The sequence below is a fragment of the Aegilops tauschii genome, chromosome 7 (genome assembly GCF_002575655.3).
Source record: "Aegilops tauschii subsp. strangulata cultivar AL8/78 chromosome 7, Aet v6.0, whole genome shotgun sequence".
Classification (NCBI taxonomy): Eukaryota; Viridiplantae; Streptophyta; class Magnoliopsida; order Poales; family Poaceae; genus Aegilops; species Aegilops tauschii.
This window is the reverse complement of record NC_053041.3, coordinates 21,003,065-21,023,483: the sequence shown is the minus strand read 5'-3', so window position 1 is coordinate 21,023,483 and position 20,419 is coordinate 21,003,065. Positions and strand designations below refer to the sequence as shown.

Below are 20,419 nucleotides of genomic sequence, written 5' to 3'. Positions count from 1 at the left end.
TCAGAATGTTTGCTATGTATTTTAGCAAGATGGTACTTATTTCAGTTTGGTGTGCTCCACTTGCTACCCCCTTTGCTCCTTTCCCATAATCATAATCACTCCATTTGGAAAGAGAATGAGGAAGATTAGCACTAACACTAGAGGCTAACGTGGGCCTTGCCGTGCCGTTTTTCACATCTGTTTTCTCTCTCACTTGTATAGTATATGTTTGGTCGATTTTCGAAACGGTGCCCAGGCTTATCTACATTTAGTGAATAATAAACTCCAATAAATTGGTCAAAAAATATGAAGATGATCATGTGCGCAAGATGCGTTCAAATTTTCGTGGTATTTGGAAATTTTAGGAGCTCGCGCCGAAAAAAATCGGCTACTAATAGTATTCTTTTCCAAAGTTTCTCACACACCCAATTTTTTTCCACACGTGCTCCTCAGATGTCCAAACACCACAAATTTTGCATGAACCTTGCGGACATGAGCATCTTTGATGCCTAAAATTTTAAGATTTTTTTTGAAATTTTGTAGTAATTTTTTTGAATTTACTGTTCACACCTAGGTATGGATGAGCCCGGATGTAGAATAGCCGCATCATATTTGGTGCCTTTTTCCTTTGGCTTGTTTCTTTCCCATGGATACTTTTATTACTCTCTGAGTGCTCGGGATGTAACCAGCCTTTCAGTTGGTTGCAAACGAGATATACAATTATTATATATTGCCTGTAGTGAGCGGTACAGGGAAATTCCTATAGTGACTTCCGCGTGAGCTAGATAATTAGCGACTGCTACATGAGTCTTTTTACCGGCATCTCGGTTTTTATGGTGAGATAGTTTTCCAACCAGATTTTTTGTAGTTTTCTCAAGGAAACCGGGGTCATATGTTCCTTTCCTTTCAGCCTTTTACAATATCTTTTTTTTACAAATATAACTTTTATACATGAACATTTTTAGAAAAATAGACTTTGAATATTTTTAATATACATTGAACATTTTTTAAATACACATTGAACTTTGTTCAAATACACGTTGAACTTTTTTAACAAATATTGAAAAATTCAAATACATGTTGAAGATTATTTGGTACTCATCTAATTTATAAAAAAATATGAATATTTTTAGATCCTCGAACATTTTTTAATTTCAAAATTTTAAAAATTTCATGACTTCTTAATAATTTATGTACATTTTGTAAAGGTCATGAGCATTTTGAAGTGATGGTGGCAGTTGGCCGCGACAGATGGTGGCTCGGCGATGGTGCTGGCAGTAGACGACAACACAACGACGGGAGGCGGCGGCACAGTGGTTCGACAGGCGACAACAATTGTCATGCAGGGATCCAACGGGCGGCATGGGCGGAGGCAACGGCGGTCCGGTGGGAGACTACGGTGGTGGCACGGGCACCAGTAGACGACAATTGTGTGATGGTCCGACATGTATTGTCGGCGATGCAACAACGTGGCACGTATCGGGAAGGGTATTGTGAGAGAACCAACTTCCCTCCATAGAGGGGGAGTTGGGATGTTTTTTTATGATCATCACAAAAATTATTGGCGAAAAGGGAGCCGTTGGAGATGCTCTTAGTAACTTTATTGTAACTTTAATGATTTATCCCAACAACAAAAGACGCATGGGCATTGATACATATATACAAACACCCACCTAGCCATCATGAATACCTGCGGATGAACCCAAGAGGTAAAACCAACGTTCCAGGCATATACGGTGGCCCCCTATTCAACAGGACACTCCATTCTGAGGGAGCTTAATGCTTTATTATACAAGATTAGGTTCAGATATGTTTGATGGAAATACGAAGATTGGCACAGGCAAATCAAAACTGCATTGGACCACTTTATTTTTAAAGGGTAAAAATGGTATTGAAAAATTGTTAATTTGTGTTCAATAATACGATATATTGTACGGTATGTATGCATATTCTTTATGTAATTTTCTTTTCTGATATTTAACATACAAACCCGTATATTGATGAAATTCACACGCACACGCACACGCACACGCACACGCACACGCAACTCTTTATTCTTTTAATTATCCTGGAGCGTTTGAAGGGGTGCGAAAAGGGAAGGAAGAAGATGAACACTTACATGTGGGCCAAGGCGTATTTTGGACAAAGATCATGGTCAAAGCTCTCTGATCTGATGGAATGGATAAGACTGAGCAGTGATTTAACGAAAAAGAGCAAAATTGAGTAGGCCCAATTTCGTAAAACCGAGTACAGGCACCGAACCGAAGGCATGAATGTACAAAACAAAGGTTGTTCCTTCTAGTATTTGCTCTTGTGAAAAAAAGTTTTACTTCTTATCAAGCACTAGTAGAAAAAGGGCCATTTGTTCCGGTTCGTAAGGGCCTTCTGTCCCGGTTTTGAAACCGGGACTAAAAGGTCGTTACTAATGCCCTTGGCCTATAGTCCCGGTTCTTACACGAACCGAGATAGATGGGCTCCACGTGGCCGCTGCGGCCAGTCCAGGCAGGGGGGCCTTTGGTCCCGGTTGGTCCGGGACCAAAAGGCATCCACGCGTCAGCAACTGGCTGAAGCTGAGGTTTTTGTTTTTTTGAAAGGGGCTGGTTTAGGGGTTTTGGGGGTTAATTTAGGTTGTTATTAGCTAGCTAATAGAGAGAAGTGTCCTCTCTTATATCTCCGTGCTTGGTTTACCAACGCTACTGCTATGCCTAAACATGGCTTAGATTGAAGTGAAGGCAACATGTGGTGCATGTCGAAAGTAATACTAATCCTAACTTTGATCAAGCTTGGATTGTACTACTACATGCAGCACATGCATGTTGCCTTCGCTTCAATCCAATCCATGTTCATTTCACCCGCTGATATATAATAACTCTTCATACTCGCATCATGTATCATCATATATAATAACAAGTCCTACTAATCATCATCATACAACTTCTACTCGTTATTAATAACAAGTCATACGATCATCCTCATAGTCATCGAACCAACCCTACTGAATTGTTCTTAGCACATGATCATCAGTATTAGGTAGGACCTAAATACCCTCTTTAAAGTAAAATAGCATAAAACAATATAGACCCTGACTGTCCATTATGGAGAATGGAGATCATCCTGTCTCCAATTCTTGCGCTTCGCTTCCTTTTGCTTCCAAGAACCTCCTTACGACTGTCCATACATTATTTTCATTTTTCGATTAGCATGTCTCCACTTCTTTGAGAAATCCGGTATGGACAGTTGAGATTCGTAGGATGACCTGGATATATGTTCAAAACACGAAGGCTGCCATTCTAATACATCAAATGAGGCACACAATCCTCTGGGATTCTCTGTTGAAAAACATAGTAATAACTTCATAGTTAGCAATGATGTACTAGTTTTAGAAGTATGCAAAAGATGCACGGATGTCGTAATAGTAAAAAATCTTACCAGGGTATCTCCATGGTAGTTACCGTAGTTCAACACGTGCACTAGTGGCACGTATTGACCATAATGTTGAGGAGTTTGATTGTAGATATTGTAATTCTCAATATCAGTACAAAATCAGACCAGATGATTTTTCTCCTGATAAGTTAATTCGGAGCCATCGGTGTAGTGGGTTTTGTCTACCATGTTCCGCACATTATTTGAACAATCAAAATAAGCTGTCAATGGAAATAAGCTGTCAACTATTTTGAAATAAACAATATAAATTAGCTAATAACTATGTTTGAGAAACTCACATAGCGGTAGAATTGAAGGCGTATCAACAAGGACCCAAATGTCCATATTGTCTTGCTCGATTTCAGGATCACCAAGATCCATGGTGACAAGCATACCCTCATCAAAACCATACATCTTGCAAAGTGCTTCCCATTTTTTGCAACCAAAATGGGTTACGCTCTCAGAATTGTACAACTTTACTTCAAAATCCACACCATGATGGGTCCTTAGGTGAATTTTCTTTGTTTCGAAACTTTCATGGTCTTCAAAACCCATCCTCTCCAAGACATAGCGTCTTGCATGGCATGGGATAAGCTAGTCGAATTGTAAAAGATGAAAAATATACGTTGAAATATTTGAAGTCGTGCTTAATTACGAAAAAATAACACTTGTCGTCGTTGCATACCGTTTCAACATCGAAGGTCTCCTCCAGCTTAATGCTGAAGCGCCGATCTTCGTCCAGGTGAGGCCTGTCGCACAGACCTCGGTCGTCGTGGCACCAGTCGCACTCCCCGGGAGACTTTCGTCGTCCGAGTACGACATTTCCTATGTTCATAATTCAAATATTAAACATCTACAATTAAATATATGTACTAAAAAAATCTAACTTAGATCATTATTATTCATCACGGGTTGACTATCGGTCTGTCGAGTCTTTTCTTGAAAACTCTCAGCTCACGTGGTGTATACATTCGACCGTTGATGATGGTCGCTCCTCCTTTCATCCCCGCGTGCATTACACCAAAATGTCTAGCACACGGGAATGAAGGAGAAGCGACCCCCACGACAACAGTCGGGATTCTTCGTCCTCTCATATATATATATGGTGGAACTCTCCCTCACTGATTCCTCTCTGACATTTGCGACCGTCGGTGATGGTAGCTCCTCCTTTCGTTCCCGAGTGCATTACACCAAATTGTCTAGCACACGGGAACGAAGGAGAAGCTACCCCCATGACAACAGTCGTGATTCTTCGTCCACTCATATATGGTGGAGACTCAACAGACTTAAAGTCAACCCGAAATATCGTTTAATTATCTTTCTAAAACCGGTTCGTGGCTGGTCTCACCTCGAGGTCGGAGGGGGTCGGTGATGGGGACGACGGCGGGGATGATGAAGGGGGACTCCTAGATTTCTGCGAAAACAAAAACTCTATAAGCTATCAACTAATCATATGCATACGCCTTGCATAGTGCTCTCCAATTTGAGCATTCAAAGTAGGAGTAGTTTTCCAATTTGAGCATTCAATAAGCAAAATCAAATCATAAAATAAAGTAGTATTCAAATTAGGATGCATTCAATTATAAGCAAAACTACATCATCTCCATGCGTCCGTACATCGTCGAATATTATCACTAATACACCTCGAATACATATAGTACAGCTAGATCCGTAGCGCCCGACGGGTATCGGCGCGGGCGGTGGACACCCAAAGAGAAGGAACCATCACAGGATCATAGCTCCAGTGAGATCCCTGAAGAACCTGCCAGGTATTGTCGAACCTACCCTCCAACGCAACCATGTAGCGACGGACGTGCTCGCCCTCCTCGCTGACACGGTGATGTACCACCTCCACGGTGTCCGGAAGCCTCGGCGCCGTCACTGGCCCACGCGACCGCCACCAAACAAGGATCGGGTCAACGACGGGCTGGCTCCTCACCAACCTACGCCCCCGGAAGGTAGCACCTCCCAAAACCAGCCCGGCGTAGCCCAGTCCCGGACATGGCCCCTCTGATCAAGCCGGCCTCCTCCGCTGGGTCGACGACGAGGATGCGGGATTGGCACCGTCGATGTCGATGCGGGAAAATTGCTTTAACTAAAAAAATAAACTAGTTCTATTAATTTTCTTGCTAAAAATAAACTACTTCTATAGTAAAATAAACTAGTTTTATTAAATCAACTAGTTCAACTACTAAGCACTTACTATAAATAGAATAAAGTAGTACTTACTAAAAATAAACTAGTTTAACTAGTTCTATTATTTTTCTAACTAATTCTATTAAACACGTTCTCTTCTTATTCTATGAACAAAATTACAACAGAAAAAAATCATAAAAATTCTATGAACAAAATAAAAATTATATGAACAAAATTACAACAGAAAAAAGTTCATAAAAATTCTATGAAAAAATGGACATATTCTTTGCATATATATGAACACACAAACATTTCATTATTCAACAATAATATCACAAAAAAAATCTATGAACAGAAAAAATCTAACTTTTGCATATTCATTTATGAACAAATTACAAATAGATCCAGACGAACCGGGACCAATGCCCACGAGGCCCCGACCGGCCCCCTGGGCTCACGAACCGGTCTAATGCCCCCCATGGGTCCCGGTTCGTGACTAATGAGCTGGCCAGGCCCGAACCAAAGCCATGTTTTCTACTAGTGAAGTCCTGTTGTTTCCCTCCAGAAAAAAAGTCCCGTCCTTGCATATTTCCAAAAAAATAAAAAAAATCCCGTCGTTGCACCAACAAACCGTACTTAAAACTCCCCTATGCCTCATCCAAAGCAGGACCACACACAATACAATGGGGCGCGCTTCTCAGCTTCTAGAGCTCCTACCCCAACAATGGCAGCTCCTTCTGTTCATTCTCCCACTTATCTCCCTCCTCTTCCTACACCGGAGATGGAACATGTCAGGTGGCCTTAGGCTGCCACCAGGGCCCTGGAAGCTGCCCGTCGTCGGCAACCTCCATCAGATCGGCCCGTTGCCCCACCGGAGCCTGTCGACGCTCGCGAGGCGGCACGGGCCGGTCATGATGCTGCGCCTGGGCACGGTTCCGACGGTGGTGCTGTCCTCGCCGGAGGCCGCGCGGGAGGCTCTAAAGACGCACGACGCGGACTGCTGCAGCCGGCCTCCTGCGGCCGGGCCGCGTCTGCTGTCGTACGGCTACAAGGACGTCGCCTTCTCCCCCTACAGCGACTACGTCCGCGACATGCGCAAGCTTTTCATCGTCGAGCTGCTCAGCCGCCGCCGCGTGCAGGCCGCTTGCTACGCCCGCGATACCCAGGTGCGTACGTGCTTGGTTATATTTCTGAATCAGCAACCAAATTTGCAGAAAATTTCGGCATACCTGAACTGAATTAGTAGTGCAAATTTGAGTAGAGTTTTCTTTATGTATACAGAAAGATGACGGGGCGGCCAAAACTTAATTAGTGTCAGAACAGCCTATAATGAACGCAATTATGAGTTATTTATTTCAAGTTTTTCTAGGATTATATACAAACTTTCCCTTAGGCTAAAACAGGACTTTCTTGTTATTTTATCTTGGTGATAAGGATGGGCCTCCAACTCTTAATTTGCATACGCACATGCTTGGATGAGTAGTTGAGTACGTAACTTTTAGATTAATAATAAAACAGTCACGAAGCAACGGCTATGTCCAACATGAAACATATTCTTCCCGATTAATCTAAAAGTCCTGTTCATTGATATCATTGATTGCATATCATTCATCAATCTTAAAAGTCACTAATTTGCTCACCGATATTCGCTGCATTGAACACTGCGTTTATGCAAAGTCAAGGCTGCCAAGTATGCCAAGTAGGCTTAAAATTTGATGTGGTAAGTTAATTGTAAATATATATAGTAGTTTGGTGACTCTAGAAAGAAACGACGTCAAGCGCGTGTACCTAGGTGAAAACATTATTATGAGTCTATAACTAATTAAATGAAGGAAGCTTAACAACAGATAGCTAAGCACCTATGCATTGGGGACTTGAGTTGCTAAATCATTTCGTGCACTTAGTATCTTAGCACCTTTGCATTGGAAGAGGCCTAACCAAACTTATCCTACACCCCCAGCTTGTTCCATAAAACATGGTGTATTAACCTTTTTCAGAAGTCAAACTTTGTAAAATTTGCAGAAATTTATAGAAAAAGCAATAAATATATACAATATTAAACAAACGAAATATGAAAACATATTTAAGTGTGGATCTAATAGTCCTATTTTTGTAGTATTGTTGTTGATATTTTTTTTCTTAAAACTTTCTCAAGCATACGAAAGTTTTACTTCTGAGCGATAGAGTTTGGAACAGAGAGAGTATGTAATTAGCATTGTACTTGCACGGTCATAAAAGTTTTGGCACGGTTCGTTGTACTTTATAACTTCAGGCATGAAAGTGGCCATCACACCCAACTTCATTTAGCACAGGTGTGTGTAATTTTTTTTTTTTTGAGAATGAGTACCCAAATTGTTACACAGAGGTGTTACATTCAGATAGCATAAGGCCTCTTAACTGCTTGGGGACGTTTGCAATCAAAACCAAATCATCTTGTTGCCGTTCACTAGCGGCTAGCTCGTGTGCCAGTTGATTGCATTCCCTGGGTATGTGTTTGATACAGACCCACTCAAAAACAGTCATAACATCTTTGATCTCACATATAATCTGAAAGCAGTCCGTGCGATTTGACCTCCCCTTCTCCAATTCCTTGGCAATCAGTGCATTGTATGTCTCTAATGTAATATTGCCATTGAAAACCAAGGACAGCGACTGGAGACCAACCACTGGTATATATTTGACTCTAACAAGAATCCTGCAACCCTACACAACGAAAAAGGGAATAAAGGAAACTAATTGAAAAATGAAGAAAATAAAAGAGGGAAACTTTTTGTCTACCCGTAGCTTGCATCCCCAGACACAGCAAGTGGCTGTGATTGCTATGTCCGCAGAGTCACAACTCACAACATATAAAGAGTTTTGTCTATATATATTTGCGCAACTCAATGAATGTGAGGTGTCCAACAACCCACGGATGCACATTCCTAAGTCTGTGTTTGCAACATACTATCTTGTGTAACACAAGCTATGAGATTTGGCACATATAGAACTCAATCTATGAAAAATGATCTACTGACCAGGTTGTGCACACTTATAACTTGCGATTCCACATATACTGACTCATTCCCAGAACGGTTAAATGTGCTAGTACATCGTTTAATAAATTTTACCCATATTGAAGTGAACATCCTGGTCAAGGTTATACACCACAGGCTATGAAAATTCAAACATGAATTATATTTTCGGGAGAAGGGAATAGTGTTTTATGCAGTTTGAGATACGAAAAACTGAACACACATGATGCAACAAGCCAATAAAAAATAGAGTACATAAACAGCCATATGAAAGAAGCCCGTAGATGTCAAAGGCCCACGGCACAGATTAGTGTTAGAACAGCCTATAATGAACGCAATTATGATTTATTTATTTTCACGTTTTTCTAGGATTATACACAAACTTTCCGTTAGGCTAAAACATGACTTTCTTGTTATTTTATCTCGGTGATAAGGATGGGCCTCCAACTATTAAATTGCATACGCACATGATTGGATGGGTACAACTTTTAGATTAATAATAAAACTGTCATGAAGCCACTGCTACATCCGACATGAAGCATATTCCCTATTAATCTAAAAGTCCTCTTCATTGACATCATTGATTGCATATCATACATCAATCTTAATAGTCACTAATTTGCTCACTGATATGCGCTGCATTGAACACCGCGCTTATGGAAAGTCAAGGTTGCCAAGTCTGCCAAGTAGGCATAAAATCTGATGTGGCAAGTTAATTATAAATAAATGGAGTAGTTTGGTGAGTTCGGAAAGAAATGATGCTAAGGACATGTACCTACGTGAAAACATTATTCCGAGTTTGCAACTAAATTAAATGAAGGAAGCTTAGCAACAAAAAGCTAAACACCTATACATTGAGGAATTGAGTTGCTAAAACCATTTAATGTCCTTAGCACCTTATCACCTTTGCATTGGAAGAGGCCTAATAAAACTTATCCTACTCCCCCCTTTCCATAAAACAAGGTGTATAAAACTTTTGAGAAGTCAAACTTTGTAAAAATTTCCCAAATTTATAGAAAAAGCAATCACTATATACAATACTAAACAGATGAAATATGAAAACATATTTCAGTGTAGATCTGATAGTCCTATTTTGCAATTTAGTTGTTGATAATTTCTTTTTCAAAAAACTTTGTGAAACATACGTTAGTTTTACTTTTGAACCATAGATTTTGGAACGGAGAGGAATTATGTAACTAGAATTGTAATTGTAGTCATGCAAGTTTTGGCCCGGTTCACAGTACACTACAGACACCAAAGTGGCCATCACCCGCAACTTCATTTACCACTGGTATATATTTGACTCTAACAAGAATCCTGCAATCCTACAAAATGAAAAAGGGAATAAAGGAAAACAAATTGAAAAATGTAGAAAACAATAGAGGGAAACTTTTTGTCTAACCGTAGCTGGTATCCCCACACACAGCGAGTGGCTGTGATTGCTGTGACCGTAGAGTCACAACATATAAAGAGTTTTTTCTGTATATATTTGCGCAACTCAATGAGTGAGAAGTCCCCAACAACCAACGGATGCATATTCATAAGTCTGTATTCGCAATATATTATTTTGTGCAACACAGACTATGAGATTTTCTACATATAGAACTGAACCAGTGAAAAATGTTTGGTATGTTCTTTTCCATAAGGCTAACTTGATAGATGACACTGAGTTGCTGGATTATACTTGTCCATGACTAGATGGGAAATCTTGTGAAGAACCTCACCAATACCGGTCGAAAGCCGGTGGCGGTTGCCGACCACATATTTGCCACGCTGGACGGGATCATCGGCTCTTTCGCCTTTGGTGAAAACTACGCGGCGGAGCAGTTCAAGGGGCAGTTTGTCCCCGTGCTGAACGAGACCATGGACATGCTGAGCGGCTTCTCTGCCGAGGACTTCTTCCCCAACAGCGTTGGTCGCCTCGTCGACAAAGTTACGGGCATTAAGTCCCGCCGAGAGAGGATCTTCAAGAAGATTGATGCCTTCTTTGAACAAGTCATCGACCAGTGCATCAACGACGATCCCAGACGCAGAAGGCAGCCCGGTGACGAGTGCGCATCTGTACTCGTGCAAGAGCTCGTTGACCTTTGGAAAAATCCTGCAGGAGCCACCAACAGCTTCACAAGGGAACATGCCAAGGCCATCCTCATGGTAATTATTTAACCTCATCATTGCACATATACTCGAATTGAATGTACCAATATGTTTGGCAAATAAATACTCCCTCCATTTCCTTATACGGTCACTATGAGAAAGACATTTTGCATCTATATAGGGCCATCCAGTAATTGAGGCAAAAATTAGTGATGTTTTCACCTATTAGCAACTTGTTTAATACTTGCATGTATGTAGTCATAATGACACTTCGCTACTTTCTTCTCACGAAACTACTACACGTACGAACATGACTTGTCCGATTTGGTACGATGCAACATCCAGCCGTTGCTGGACTTAGAGTCCAACTGATATACAGGTTGATCTGCTCCATCGGATATAATTCGTACGTGAATTGTCGTACGTATAGCATGGTTCTTCTTCTCATTCCTTTCTCGCATGCATGCTGCGTATTAATGATCCTGGTTAACAAAAAAAGTTGACTTGCAAAGCAATAATTAAATTTTATCTTTGTACCTGTAATATGAGTTTGTGGCCTTGTATAAAAGAATGGATGGAGTAATTAGTTCATCGCATGCCAATTGCTAATGTTTCAGAACACTTTCGTCGGTGGCAATCACACTAGCTCAGTGACAATAAACTGGGCAATGGCGGAGCTAATTCGACAGCCAAGGATACTCGGTAAGGTACAAGACGAAATCAGGGCCATCGGAGGCAAGACAGAGCTCCTGCAGCACGACGACATGCCCAAGCTCAAATACCTGAAGATGGTGGTGAAGGAGACGCTGCGGCTGCATCCCCCGGCGACGTTGCTCGTCCCGAGGGAGACCACAGGGCGGATTCAGGTCGCAGGATACGACATCCCAGCCAAGACAAAGATCATCGTGAACGCATGGGCTATCGGTAGGGACCCCAGCGCTTGGAATGATGATCCGGAGGAATTTCGCCCGGAAAGGTTTCAGGACAAGGATGTTGACTTCAATGGGGCGCATTTCGAGCTTTTGCCGTTTGGGTCGGGACGACGGATCTGCCCGGGATTGGCCATGGGCGTGGCCAACGTCGAGTTCATCTTGGCTAATATGCTCTACTGCTTCAACTGGGAGCTCCCTGATGGGGTGAGCTGTGAGGATGTCAACATGGAGGAGGCAGGGGCGCTGACTTTCCGCAAGAAGACGCCACTCATGCTGGTACCGACAAGGTACAATATGTGTCCTTGATTGAAATGGTTTAACTGGCAGAGCGATCAACGTATCTGCATTGCATTCGCTGTACAGTATGTATGCTTTGTGTTTCCTTTTAGTTTGCCTGTTTTGTACTCCCTTTATAAGAAAATATAAGAGCGTTTAGATCACTATACTTCTTTAGTGATCTAAACGCTCTACAATAAGGGCACTCCACGTTTGCCTTGTTACTTTTCTTGATTGATTGAACTGCTCGCATGAGCTTATTTATGGATGATGTGGTTTCGTTCTAACAATGGAGCCGGGAGCCCGGGAAGAGCCTCCCTGTTACAGTATTATTCGACAAAAGTGCCGTGGTTTCGTTCTAGCGTCTGCTCAGTGTTAATTCCGTTGTGGACTTGTGGGTTTTGATCTGCTGAACTGGTGGACGCTTCAGTATCACTGCCCTCTCTAGCTACTTGGTCAGCCAATGCATTTTCATGTGAGAAAACTGGCCTAGGTGGCCTTTGGCCTCAGCAATTGTCCACCAATTAGGCAGTTACATGTGTCTATTTGTTTGTCATGGTATATGTGGCAGTCACCAATGAAAATGAAGCACTGGTGCAGCTAATCAAACGCCAAAACTTATTTTGATTTTATTTTTTTGGCGGAAACCTCGACAGAAAGCAAGGTGTTCCTGCACATTTGATATACAGGAGTGATTTTTGAGCAAAATCTCCAGAACCGTTTCCAAGAAGGGAAATAACACCTGTCGACAACGTTCATCCCACTCCGATGGGACACGGCCCAATATTGAGGAAGTACTCTTCAACATTTTTTTTAGAAATGGAGGACCCCCGGCCTCTGCATCTGGACGATGCATGCATCCACTTTATTAATTATTCACATAAGTCCTTACAAAGTCATACACCAGTAGGACTAAAGCCACCATCTAGGACACCTATCTCTACTCCTATCTAGTTGATTAAGGGATGCTGATAGTCTGGGCCTAATACCAAACATACCTCGCAGCCAAACCTAACATCTAAGACCTGAGGTCCCAATCAGGATGCCTGCCGGGTATGAGCCACCCACCAGTCCGGCGCACTCCTCAACCAGGACACCTGCCGGGTATGAGGCCGCCGCAGCCACCTGCCACCAATCCATCTTCAGTGTTGTACTGCTGCATGTACCTTGCCCAGTCTAGCTGCCATCGACGCCACCATGGCGCCAGACAACGCCACCATCATGCACGTATCCATCCACACGCGCCCGTTGCCGAAGCTCCGCAGCGCCATGCCGCCGGGATCCGTCGTCGGCCTTGCGGTAGATGAAACACCGCTCCTCCTCGTCCCCTCCAGCCAGCTCCTGCTCCAAAACAATGCCCTCAGGAGGGAGCACGACACCGAAGGCGCCGTCATCGTCCGATCCGGTAGACCCAGATCTAGGGTTTCCCCCGGAACATCCCGATCATGTTGACGCAGTTTGCAACGACGATGCCTCAACAGGGGGCGTCGGAGACGCCGTCATCATCCGCCATGACCGAAGTCGGTGCGATTTTCACCGGAAGGATGATAAGATGATAAGAACGACTTGTAGCGCCATCATCATTGGTACCAACGCCCGTCCAATCAAAGCTTTCGCCCACAGTCTTATGCCTCTCCACCTCTATAGACCCAAACCTAGAATGCCCAAAGCATGGAAAATTGTAGTAAAAGATCTCAGCTTGCTCTGCGCAGCACATCTCAAGAGGACCTACACGCTACAACCCAATTCAGGGAACTAAGGCAGTAACAAGTACACTGAGCAATGAGACATATGAAGCTAATTCATACTCTTCCACTAACCACACCAATTCTGTGAACTATTAAGTGCAGTTAATTGACGTAGCACCAATTCATCCAGCGCCCTCGTCGGCGGCACCGGAGGACGAGGGGGGCGGAAGCGCTGGCTTCGCCAGGAGGATCTTGGGTGGAGGCAGTGGCGGCGGGTGGGAGGAGGAGGATGAAGAGTCCCGGTCGCCGGCGAGCAGCTGCGGCTGTCCGGCGGCCATGGCGGCCTGGGTACTCCGCACCGCACAGCTTGTGTCTCGGCTGGAGCGGAGAGTTTTTAAGGGCTCTTATCTGCTCAGTGGTCCGGGGCAGCCCATCTACATGAACCCTTTAATACCCTGATGTCGGCCTTTTCTTTTCTCAGTTTATCACGCATCTGGGCCGGGCCCATCTACGGTTTGAGCTTCTTTTTCGTTGGAATGAGTTTCTTACAGATTTAAAAAAAATGTTAAATTCAGTTTCGAAAAGAGAAAACTATATGATTGAAAATAAAAACATACACGCTCGTTCCATATTTAAAACATATTAATCATGTATCTAAAAAATGGCTGTCATGTATTTGTAGAACTTTCATCTTGTGTTATAAAAATGTTGATGTTTACAAAAAGAAGAAAACATATAAACAAAAATGGGTGTGTGTGTGGTGGGGGGGGGGGGGGTCAGAAAAGAACAAAAAATTGTTAGAAAGCATAAGCAAAAGAAACAAAATAAAAAAAAAGTATGCACACATGAAGAAAAAAAGAGCAAAATACTAACAAACACCCGGACATAGGCCGTGCCAAGAGATGAGGAGGGGCGCACAATTTTTTGACTATCCCATGCTATGAGCTTGTTTCTAAAGAAATGCTATGAGCCTAGAATAGGATTTAGCCTCCTATTCCATGCTAGAATAGTAGCTAAAACACCATAACTGCCCCTATGAGGGTAGAAAATGTTGAGGCCCATTTAGTTCATTATATTTTTAATTTTCTAAAATGCGTTTTTAATACATTTGTAAAAAAAGTATTACCAAAATTCAGTTTAAATAATGCATAAAAGTCATATCCATGTATTAATCAAATTCATATTTTTTTAAGTTAATATATTTAAAAAATTGTTCATGCTAATATATGTACGTACACTTCTAAAGATATATGCAAGTCCTAAGAAAAGTAAATCGATGAAAACATAAAAGAATGGGAAAAAGGATGTTGAAAAAAAATAGCAGGATGATGGGGGAGGGGCATAAAGTCGTCCTCCACCCCCATTAGCTCTTCAAACCCTAGCCATGGTTGCTGCCAAAATTGACCTCTGAGCGCTGTGCTCACTCCTCAAATCGACCACCTGCCCATCGCTGGCAGAGAACAGTGGAGTTTGGTGGGTGCTAGTTAAGTATGAGTTGGAGGTGGGGGAGGAGGAGAAGCTCGCGGGGCATTGTGCCATGAAGGCCAGCTCATGACACAGCGCACCAATGAGACCATGTTCACCGCCATCCATGTACCCTCCATCTCGCAGTCGAGGAGCACCTCATAATCAAGGCGTTTGTGGATGCCGCAGGCAAGGACACCATTGCTCCGCGTTGTACGCGCGAAAAAGAAAAGGGCACAAACGGAGTTGTTCCGCGAGAGCAACAAAGTCGGCTATGATTGCAGACTCGTTGAGGTCACACCATCGTATAGAAGATGGCAACGAGCCGAGGCGTCGAGTTCCGACAAGGGCAAAAAAACAATCGAGATCTCCTTAGAGTGGTACATATTTTTATCAAGTGTTAATTTAGGTTAGTATGGGTATTTTTAAATTCAGCTCAACATTGTTACATACAATTGCGCACTAAGTTTTTATTCTTCTTTTTTCAATAAGAAGGTTGAACATTCGGTGTACCCATAATTGCGATGCACACATCCTTCTTTTTTTAAAGTTAATGCAAGTCAAACAAAAACATCAACAAAGTGAGTATAAAACATTAAAATGTGAACAAACAGAGAAGAACAATGAGGCTGTAAGGGGCATTGTGATTGATCAGCCAAAAGCAAACTCTCGTGCACGCGAAACGAGCCATGTGATCAATATCGGTCAGCTAGCTTGTTTAACCTGGACTGAACTCCGGCGAGCCGTCAACTCGTCCATCAGCCGGCCAACGGCGTCGTACGAAGACCCACCCGTCTCCACGGCGCTCCTCGCCTTCACAGCCAGGTCCCTGGCCTTCTTCTGTATGGCGTCGCTCTCCATCAACCTCCCGATGGATCCGGCGATCACCTCGCCGCCGACCACCTCGTGGGCATCGAGGGACGACCCGTAGTCCTTGGCGCCGACGCTGACACCCACCTCGAGCAGCTTCACGATGAGCATCTCGTTGTTGAACTGGTCCGCGTGCCGCGGCCACGTGACCATCGGCACGCCGGCGCTCACGGCCTCCAGCACCGAGTTCCAGCCGCAGTGCGTCACGAACCCGCCGAGGGCGGGGTGGTTCAGGATGAGCAGCTGCGGCGCCCAGCCTCGCACGATGAAGCCGCGGCCGCCGCGTGATGCCACCAGCTCGGCGAAGCCTTCCGGCATCCACTTCTCCGGCGAAGAGTCTGCGGCGCCCATCGCCCACAGGAAATTCATGCCCGAGAGGTCGAGGCCGCGGGCGAGCTGGCGCAGCTCCGCCGGCGAGAAGCTGGCCAGCGTGCCGAAGGACACGTACACCACCGAGCCGGCCGGCTTCGCGTCCAGCCACCGGAGGCAGCCGTCCGTGTCCGGCGAGGGCGCGCTGGCGCCTCGCCCGGCCATGTCGTCCTTGCCGGCGAGCGCCACGGGCCCGACGAGCCACGCGCGGCGGCCGAGCGTCGCGCGGTAGTGCTCGGCGTAGTCCGGCTCCAGCTCCTGGAAGCTGTTGAACACCTCGCCGAAGCTCCTCTGGTCCGCGGCGTTCACGCTCTCGAAGAAGGCCCAGTGCGACGCCCTCGCCGGGTCCATCATCTGGCTCCGCCTCATCTCGACGCGGTGCGGCAGCCCCGGCAGGGAGACGAGGGCGTCGGGGTCGCCGGGGGCGGCCGCCAGCGGGTTGTGGCGCAGCATGCTGTCGCTGCAGGAGCGCGCGAACACGCTGCTGCCGAGGAACGCGATTCGCGGGACGCCGTGCTCCGCGGCGGCGTCCGCGGACCAGTGGAAGAAGCTGTCGGAGACCACGGCGTCGGGGCGGCTGTCGACCAGGAGCCGGCCGAAGGGCTCTCGGAACAGCGGCAGCGCTCGGAAGAACCTGTCGCGGTCGTCCTGGGACGTGAGGGCCGCGAAGTTCTCGACGCCCGGCGGGAGCCCGACGTCAGGGAAAGGCACCACGGAGATGTCGATCGCCGGGGAGCTGCCGTCATTGGCGCGGTCGACGGCTGAGCGGATGAGCGCGGCGTTGACCGGCGTGGTGAGGACGGTGCACCTGACGCCGCGGGCGGCGAAGAGCACGGCCATGTCGGTGGTGGGAATGAGGTGGCCCGGGGCTAGGAACGGGAAGAAGAGGATGTGCAGCGGCTGCTCGTCTTGGGCAGCCATGGCTGGTTTGGCTAGCTTGCTGCGTCCCAGAAGTTTCGGAGGAGAGTAGGATAGAGTACAGAAGCGCAAGTTTGTGAGTTACTTATTATAATGTCGTGAAGGTCTGCGCTCGAGCTCGTCATTGGAGGAAGAACCCCGCGTCCCTGTCATCGACAGACTCGCGCAGGGGGATAGCGCTATCTGACGTCGTGATGACGTCCACTGTCAGCCTGACAAAATCCATGCGTTAGTAACTGCTCTGAAGATGGATCGGTTGAAGACGGCAGCGGCGGCGGCGGCCTTGAGAGTGTGCCGGACTGGTGTGTGCATCAGACTTGACAATGAGGCTTGGTTGGTTCCTCCGATTTTAGATGTTTGGCTTCTGCATGCATCGTCCAATTGTAGAGTCCGGGGGTCTTTCTTTTTTTCAAAAGAAAAAAAATCAAAGGAAGAAAAAGTCGAATGCCGCTCAAGATTTTTTTGATGCCTTTCACATGCAAGTGTTTGAACTGAGGTGGTCTCACTTGTTAAATTCACTCATCAATATGCAATGGTTTGTTAGACAGTTAATACAGTAGGAAATAAGGGTGTCAAATGGTAATGTTAATTGACTAACGTTCTCAAGGAGTAAGGTCCCAATGAACTTCCCCACTGCCATTGGATCGTGATCAAGCGGTGACATTTTTCTGGAAAGAATTGTCTTACTATATATCAAAACCCGTCATGCTCTTCTGAAGAAATGTCGCCCCCTACAACTAAAACTGCCAGGGGAAACGGTCGCAAATGCCAACCCAAGTTCGCCAGCTTTTACTGTCCAAAAAAGAAAGAAAGATCACCCTGTCGTCATGGCAATGTCGCCCAACACAATCGTGAACACAACTCAGTTTTAGTGCATGAGCAGAAAAAAGTTAGGCTTTTTCACTGTACATCGTACTACTACTTCTAGGAAGCGTACACAGTCGTATTGAATCATCTGTTTAGCTGGTCCATCCCTGGTATTTGTTTTGTATGTCTTTCGATTGTACCCCTTAAACAAAGAAAATACATTAGTATCGATGGGTAGTCTGCTGGATTATCGGCAATGGGCGGCTCGTATTATTTAGATGTATAATCAAGGGTGTATCCATCTCAACAGAAGACTAAGTCGGTTTGTATCAGAATATCAAAGCAACTCATGTGTGAACTAGTAAAATCTAGGGCGCTCAATCAACCCTCAAAGGTCTTCTCATATCAAATTATGCAAGCTAGCTTATACTGTATTAAACTGCAACATGGTTTTAAGAATCAAGATAGTTGACACCTACCGGTTGTTGTGTCTTAGTCTTGTGAATTTTTTATTTGACTAACTCTTAGTCTTGCTAGATATGTTGTTGGATTTATATACCCACGTTGCCGACAGCTCACATTAGCTTTCAGACCGGTAATACATCACTGGCATAATCATCTTACTCAACTTAATCAAACATGACTTGTTGACATGTACTCCCTCCGTTCCGAATTACTTGTCGCAGGTATGGATGTATCTAATGTATTTTAGTTCTAGATACATCCATTTATACGACGAGTAATTTGGAATAGAGGGAGTACACTGCAGGGTGTACCCATCTCAACAGACAACAAAAGGCACATTTTAGTTTTGTCATCATTGTCTCTTAGACAAATTAAGTTCCCTATTTTCATATTTTTCTTTATTTTTTTCCAGTTTGGGTTCATATGTCAGCACAAGTAGCCCCTCTAGGTGTACCTAATTAAGCATGTTCTATTCAAATGGAAGTGATCATCACCCAGCTTTGCTCCTCTACAAACTCATGATGGACTTCTCCAACTTGGGCGGTACCATTGTTGTTCTTGGAACATGGTGGGAATAGAACATACACATTTTTAGTAGTTTGTTTTATAGAATAGGCTTAAGTTGAGCCCAACCTTGAATTAACAAAGACATTAATCGAACAACAACCGACTCGCCATTCGCGGTGACCGAGCGTCGCGTGGTAGTGCTCAGCAAGTCTGACTCCAGCTCCTGGAAGCTGTTGAACACCTCACTGAAGCTAGAGAAAACTTCTGAGCTTTCAACTTTCAGTTTCACTTTTTCTTCACAGGAAAATATATAATGAGAGATAAAAGTCTTGGGACTCCTACCTTAGGACATATCCCCATTCATGCATCCACGTCTAAATCCTGAGAATGGGAACAAACCCGCACGGGATCCAAACCACAACGACGTAAATATGACTCATATCACACCCATATGTAGCAACTCCAGCCATTTGATGAGCTTCTGGACTCCAAGCCGCACCAACCCACATGTATTTTCCCTCCGAACCACACCAATCCATTTCACTTTTGTGGTTTCAACCCAGTTTATTCTCCATTCAAAAGCATGGATGCCCACCAGAGCTGTAATATACAGGGCTCTGCCAATAAATAAAGCTAGAACGATTTTTAGGCAGGGATCACATGATGCAGTAGGCTTAAACTACATGATTAAGCTCAACAAAGATTTATTGTGCGGCATCCAATGCGAGCCCACTTGGCATAGAGTGAGAGACTAAAACAATGATTTGGGGAGAGAGAACAAAAGAAAGCTCCATGGACATAACTCCAACAGCCATGTGAGATGAGTCATGTCTAGTCGTGGTTTGGATTGGAGCTTTGCTACACTTACGGGAGTTTGCTACAAAAAGTTACCTATATGCTGATGTAGCTTTGTTTCATTAGCTAGCATGGCCCTCACCCTCAAATTTAAGATTACGTATCAATTTCATAGGTGTAGCATTTTAGTTTGGATTTGGTGCGGGTCTGCCCTTTTCCCCAGGTTTTGACCCATGTGGATTGAATGCATGGGTGACAGTTCAATAATTTTTGGCCTCTACCCGCACCACCACCACCCAATCCACTTTGAGCAGTTTTAACATGGTCCCTCTTAACTCCTCTTTTCACACGAGAAACAAGAGTATATAATAGATCTGAACTGTTGATCTCATTAATTAGTGGACTGATTAACTTTTACATTCCTACCTCGCATGTGAAAAGATGAGGTAACCGGGCCATGTTAAAATTTGCCATCCAACTTTTGTGTCACTTAAAAAAATCCACTTTTGATTCAATGTAGCATCTCTCCATGTCGTTTCTTTTTCTTGTTCCCAGTCAGACAGAAACCAAAAGGAAAACTAGGACCAAATCCCCTAAAATAACTCACACATTCCTAGATTTACATAAGATGAACCCCAAACTCCTAGCCCCTAATAAAATCAGTATTTGCGTTCCCGGTATT

General features: G+C 44.4%; 2 protein-coding genes across 2 annotated transcripts; one reads left to right on the top strand and one right to left on the bottom strand.

Moving 5' to 3' along the window:
- The first annotated feature begins 6,196 nt into the window (after window positions 1-6,196).
- On the top strand, window positions 6,197-12,141 carry LOC109750951 (4-hydroxyphenylacetaldehyde oxime monooxygenase). The gene is made up of 3 exons (XM_020309866.4): window positions 6,197-6,704; window positions 10,251-10,703; window positions 11,264-12,141. The coding sequence occupies exons 1-3, from the start codon at window positions 6,222-6,224 to the stop codon at window positions 11,882-11,884; spliced, it is 1,557 nt and encodes a 518-aa protein (XP_020165455.1). The 5' UTR covers window positions 6,197-6,221; the 3' UTR covers window positions 11,885-12,141.
- Window positions 12,142-15,462: 3,321 nt separating this feature from the next.
- On the bottom strand, window positions 15,463-17,228 carry LOC109750952 (scopoletin glucosyltransferase-like). Its single transcript, XM_073505280.1, has one exon. It carries the CDS (start codon window positions 17,164-17,166, stop codon window positions 15,712-15,714), a length of 1,455 nt encoding a protein of 484 aa, XP_073361381.1. The 5' UTR covers window positions 17,167-17,228; the 3' UTR covers window positions 15,463-15,711.
- Between the last annotated feature and the right edge of the window lie 3,191 nt (window positions 17,229-20,419).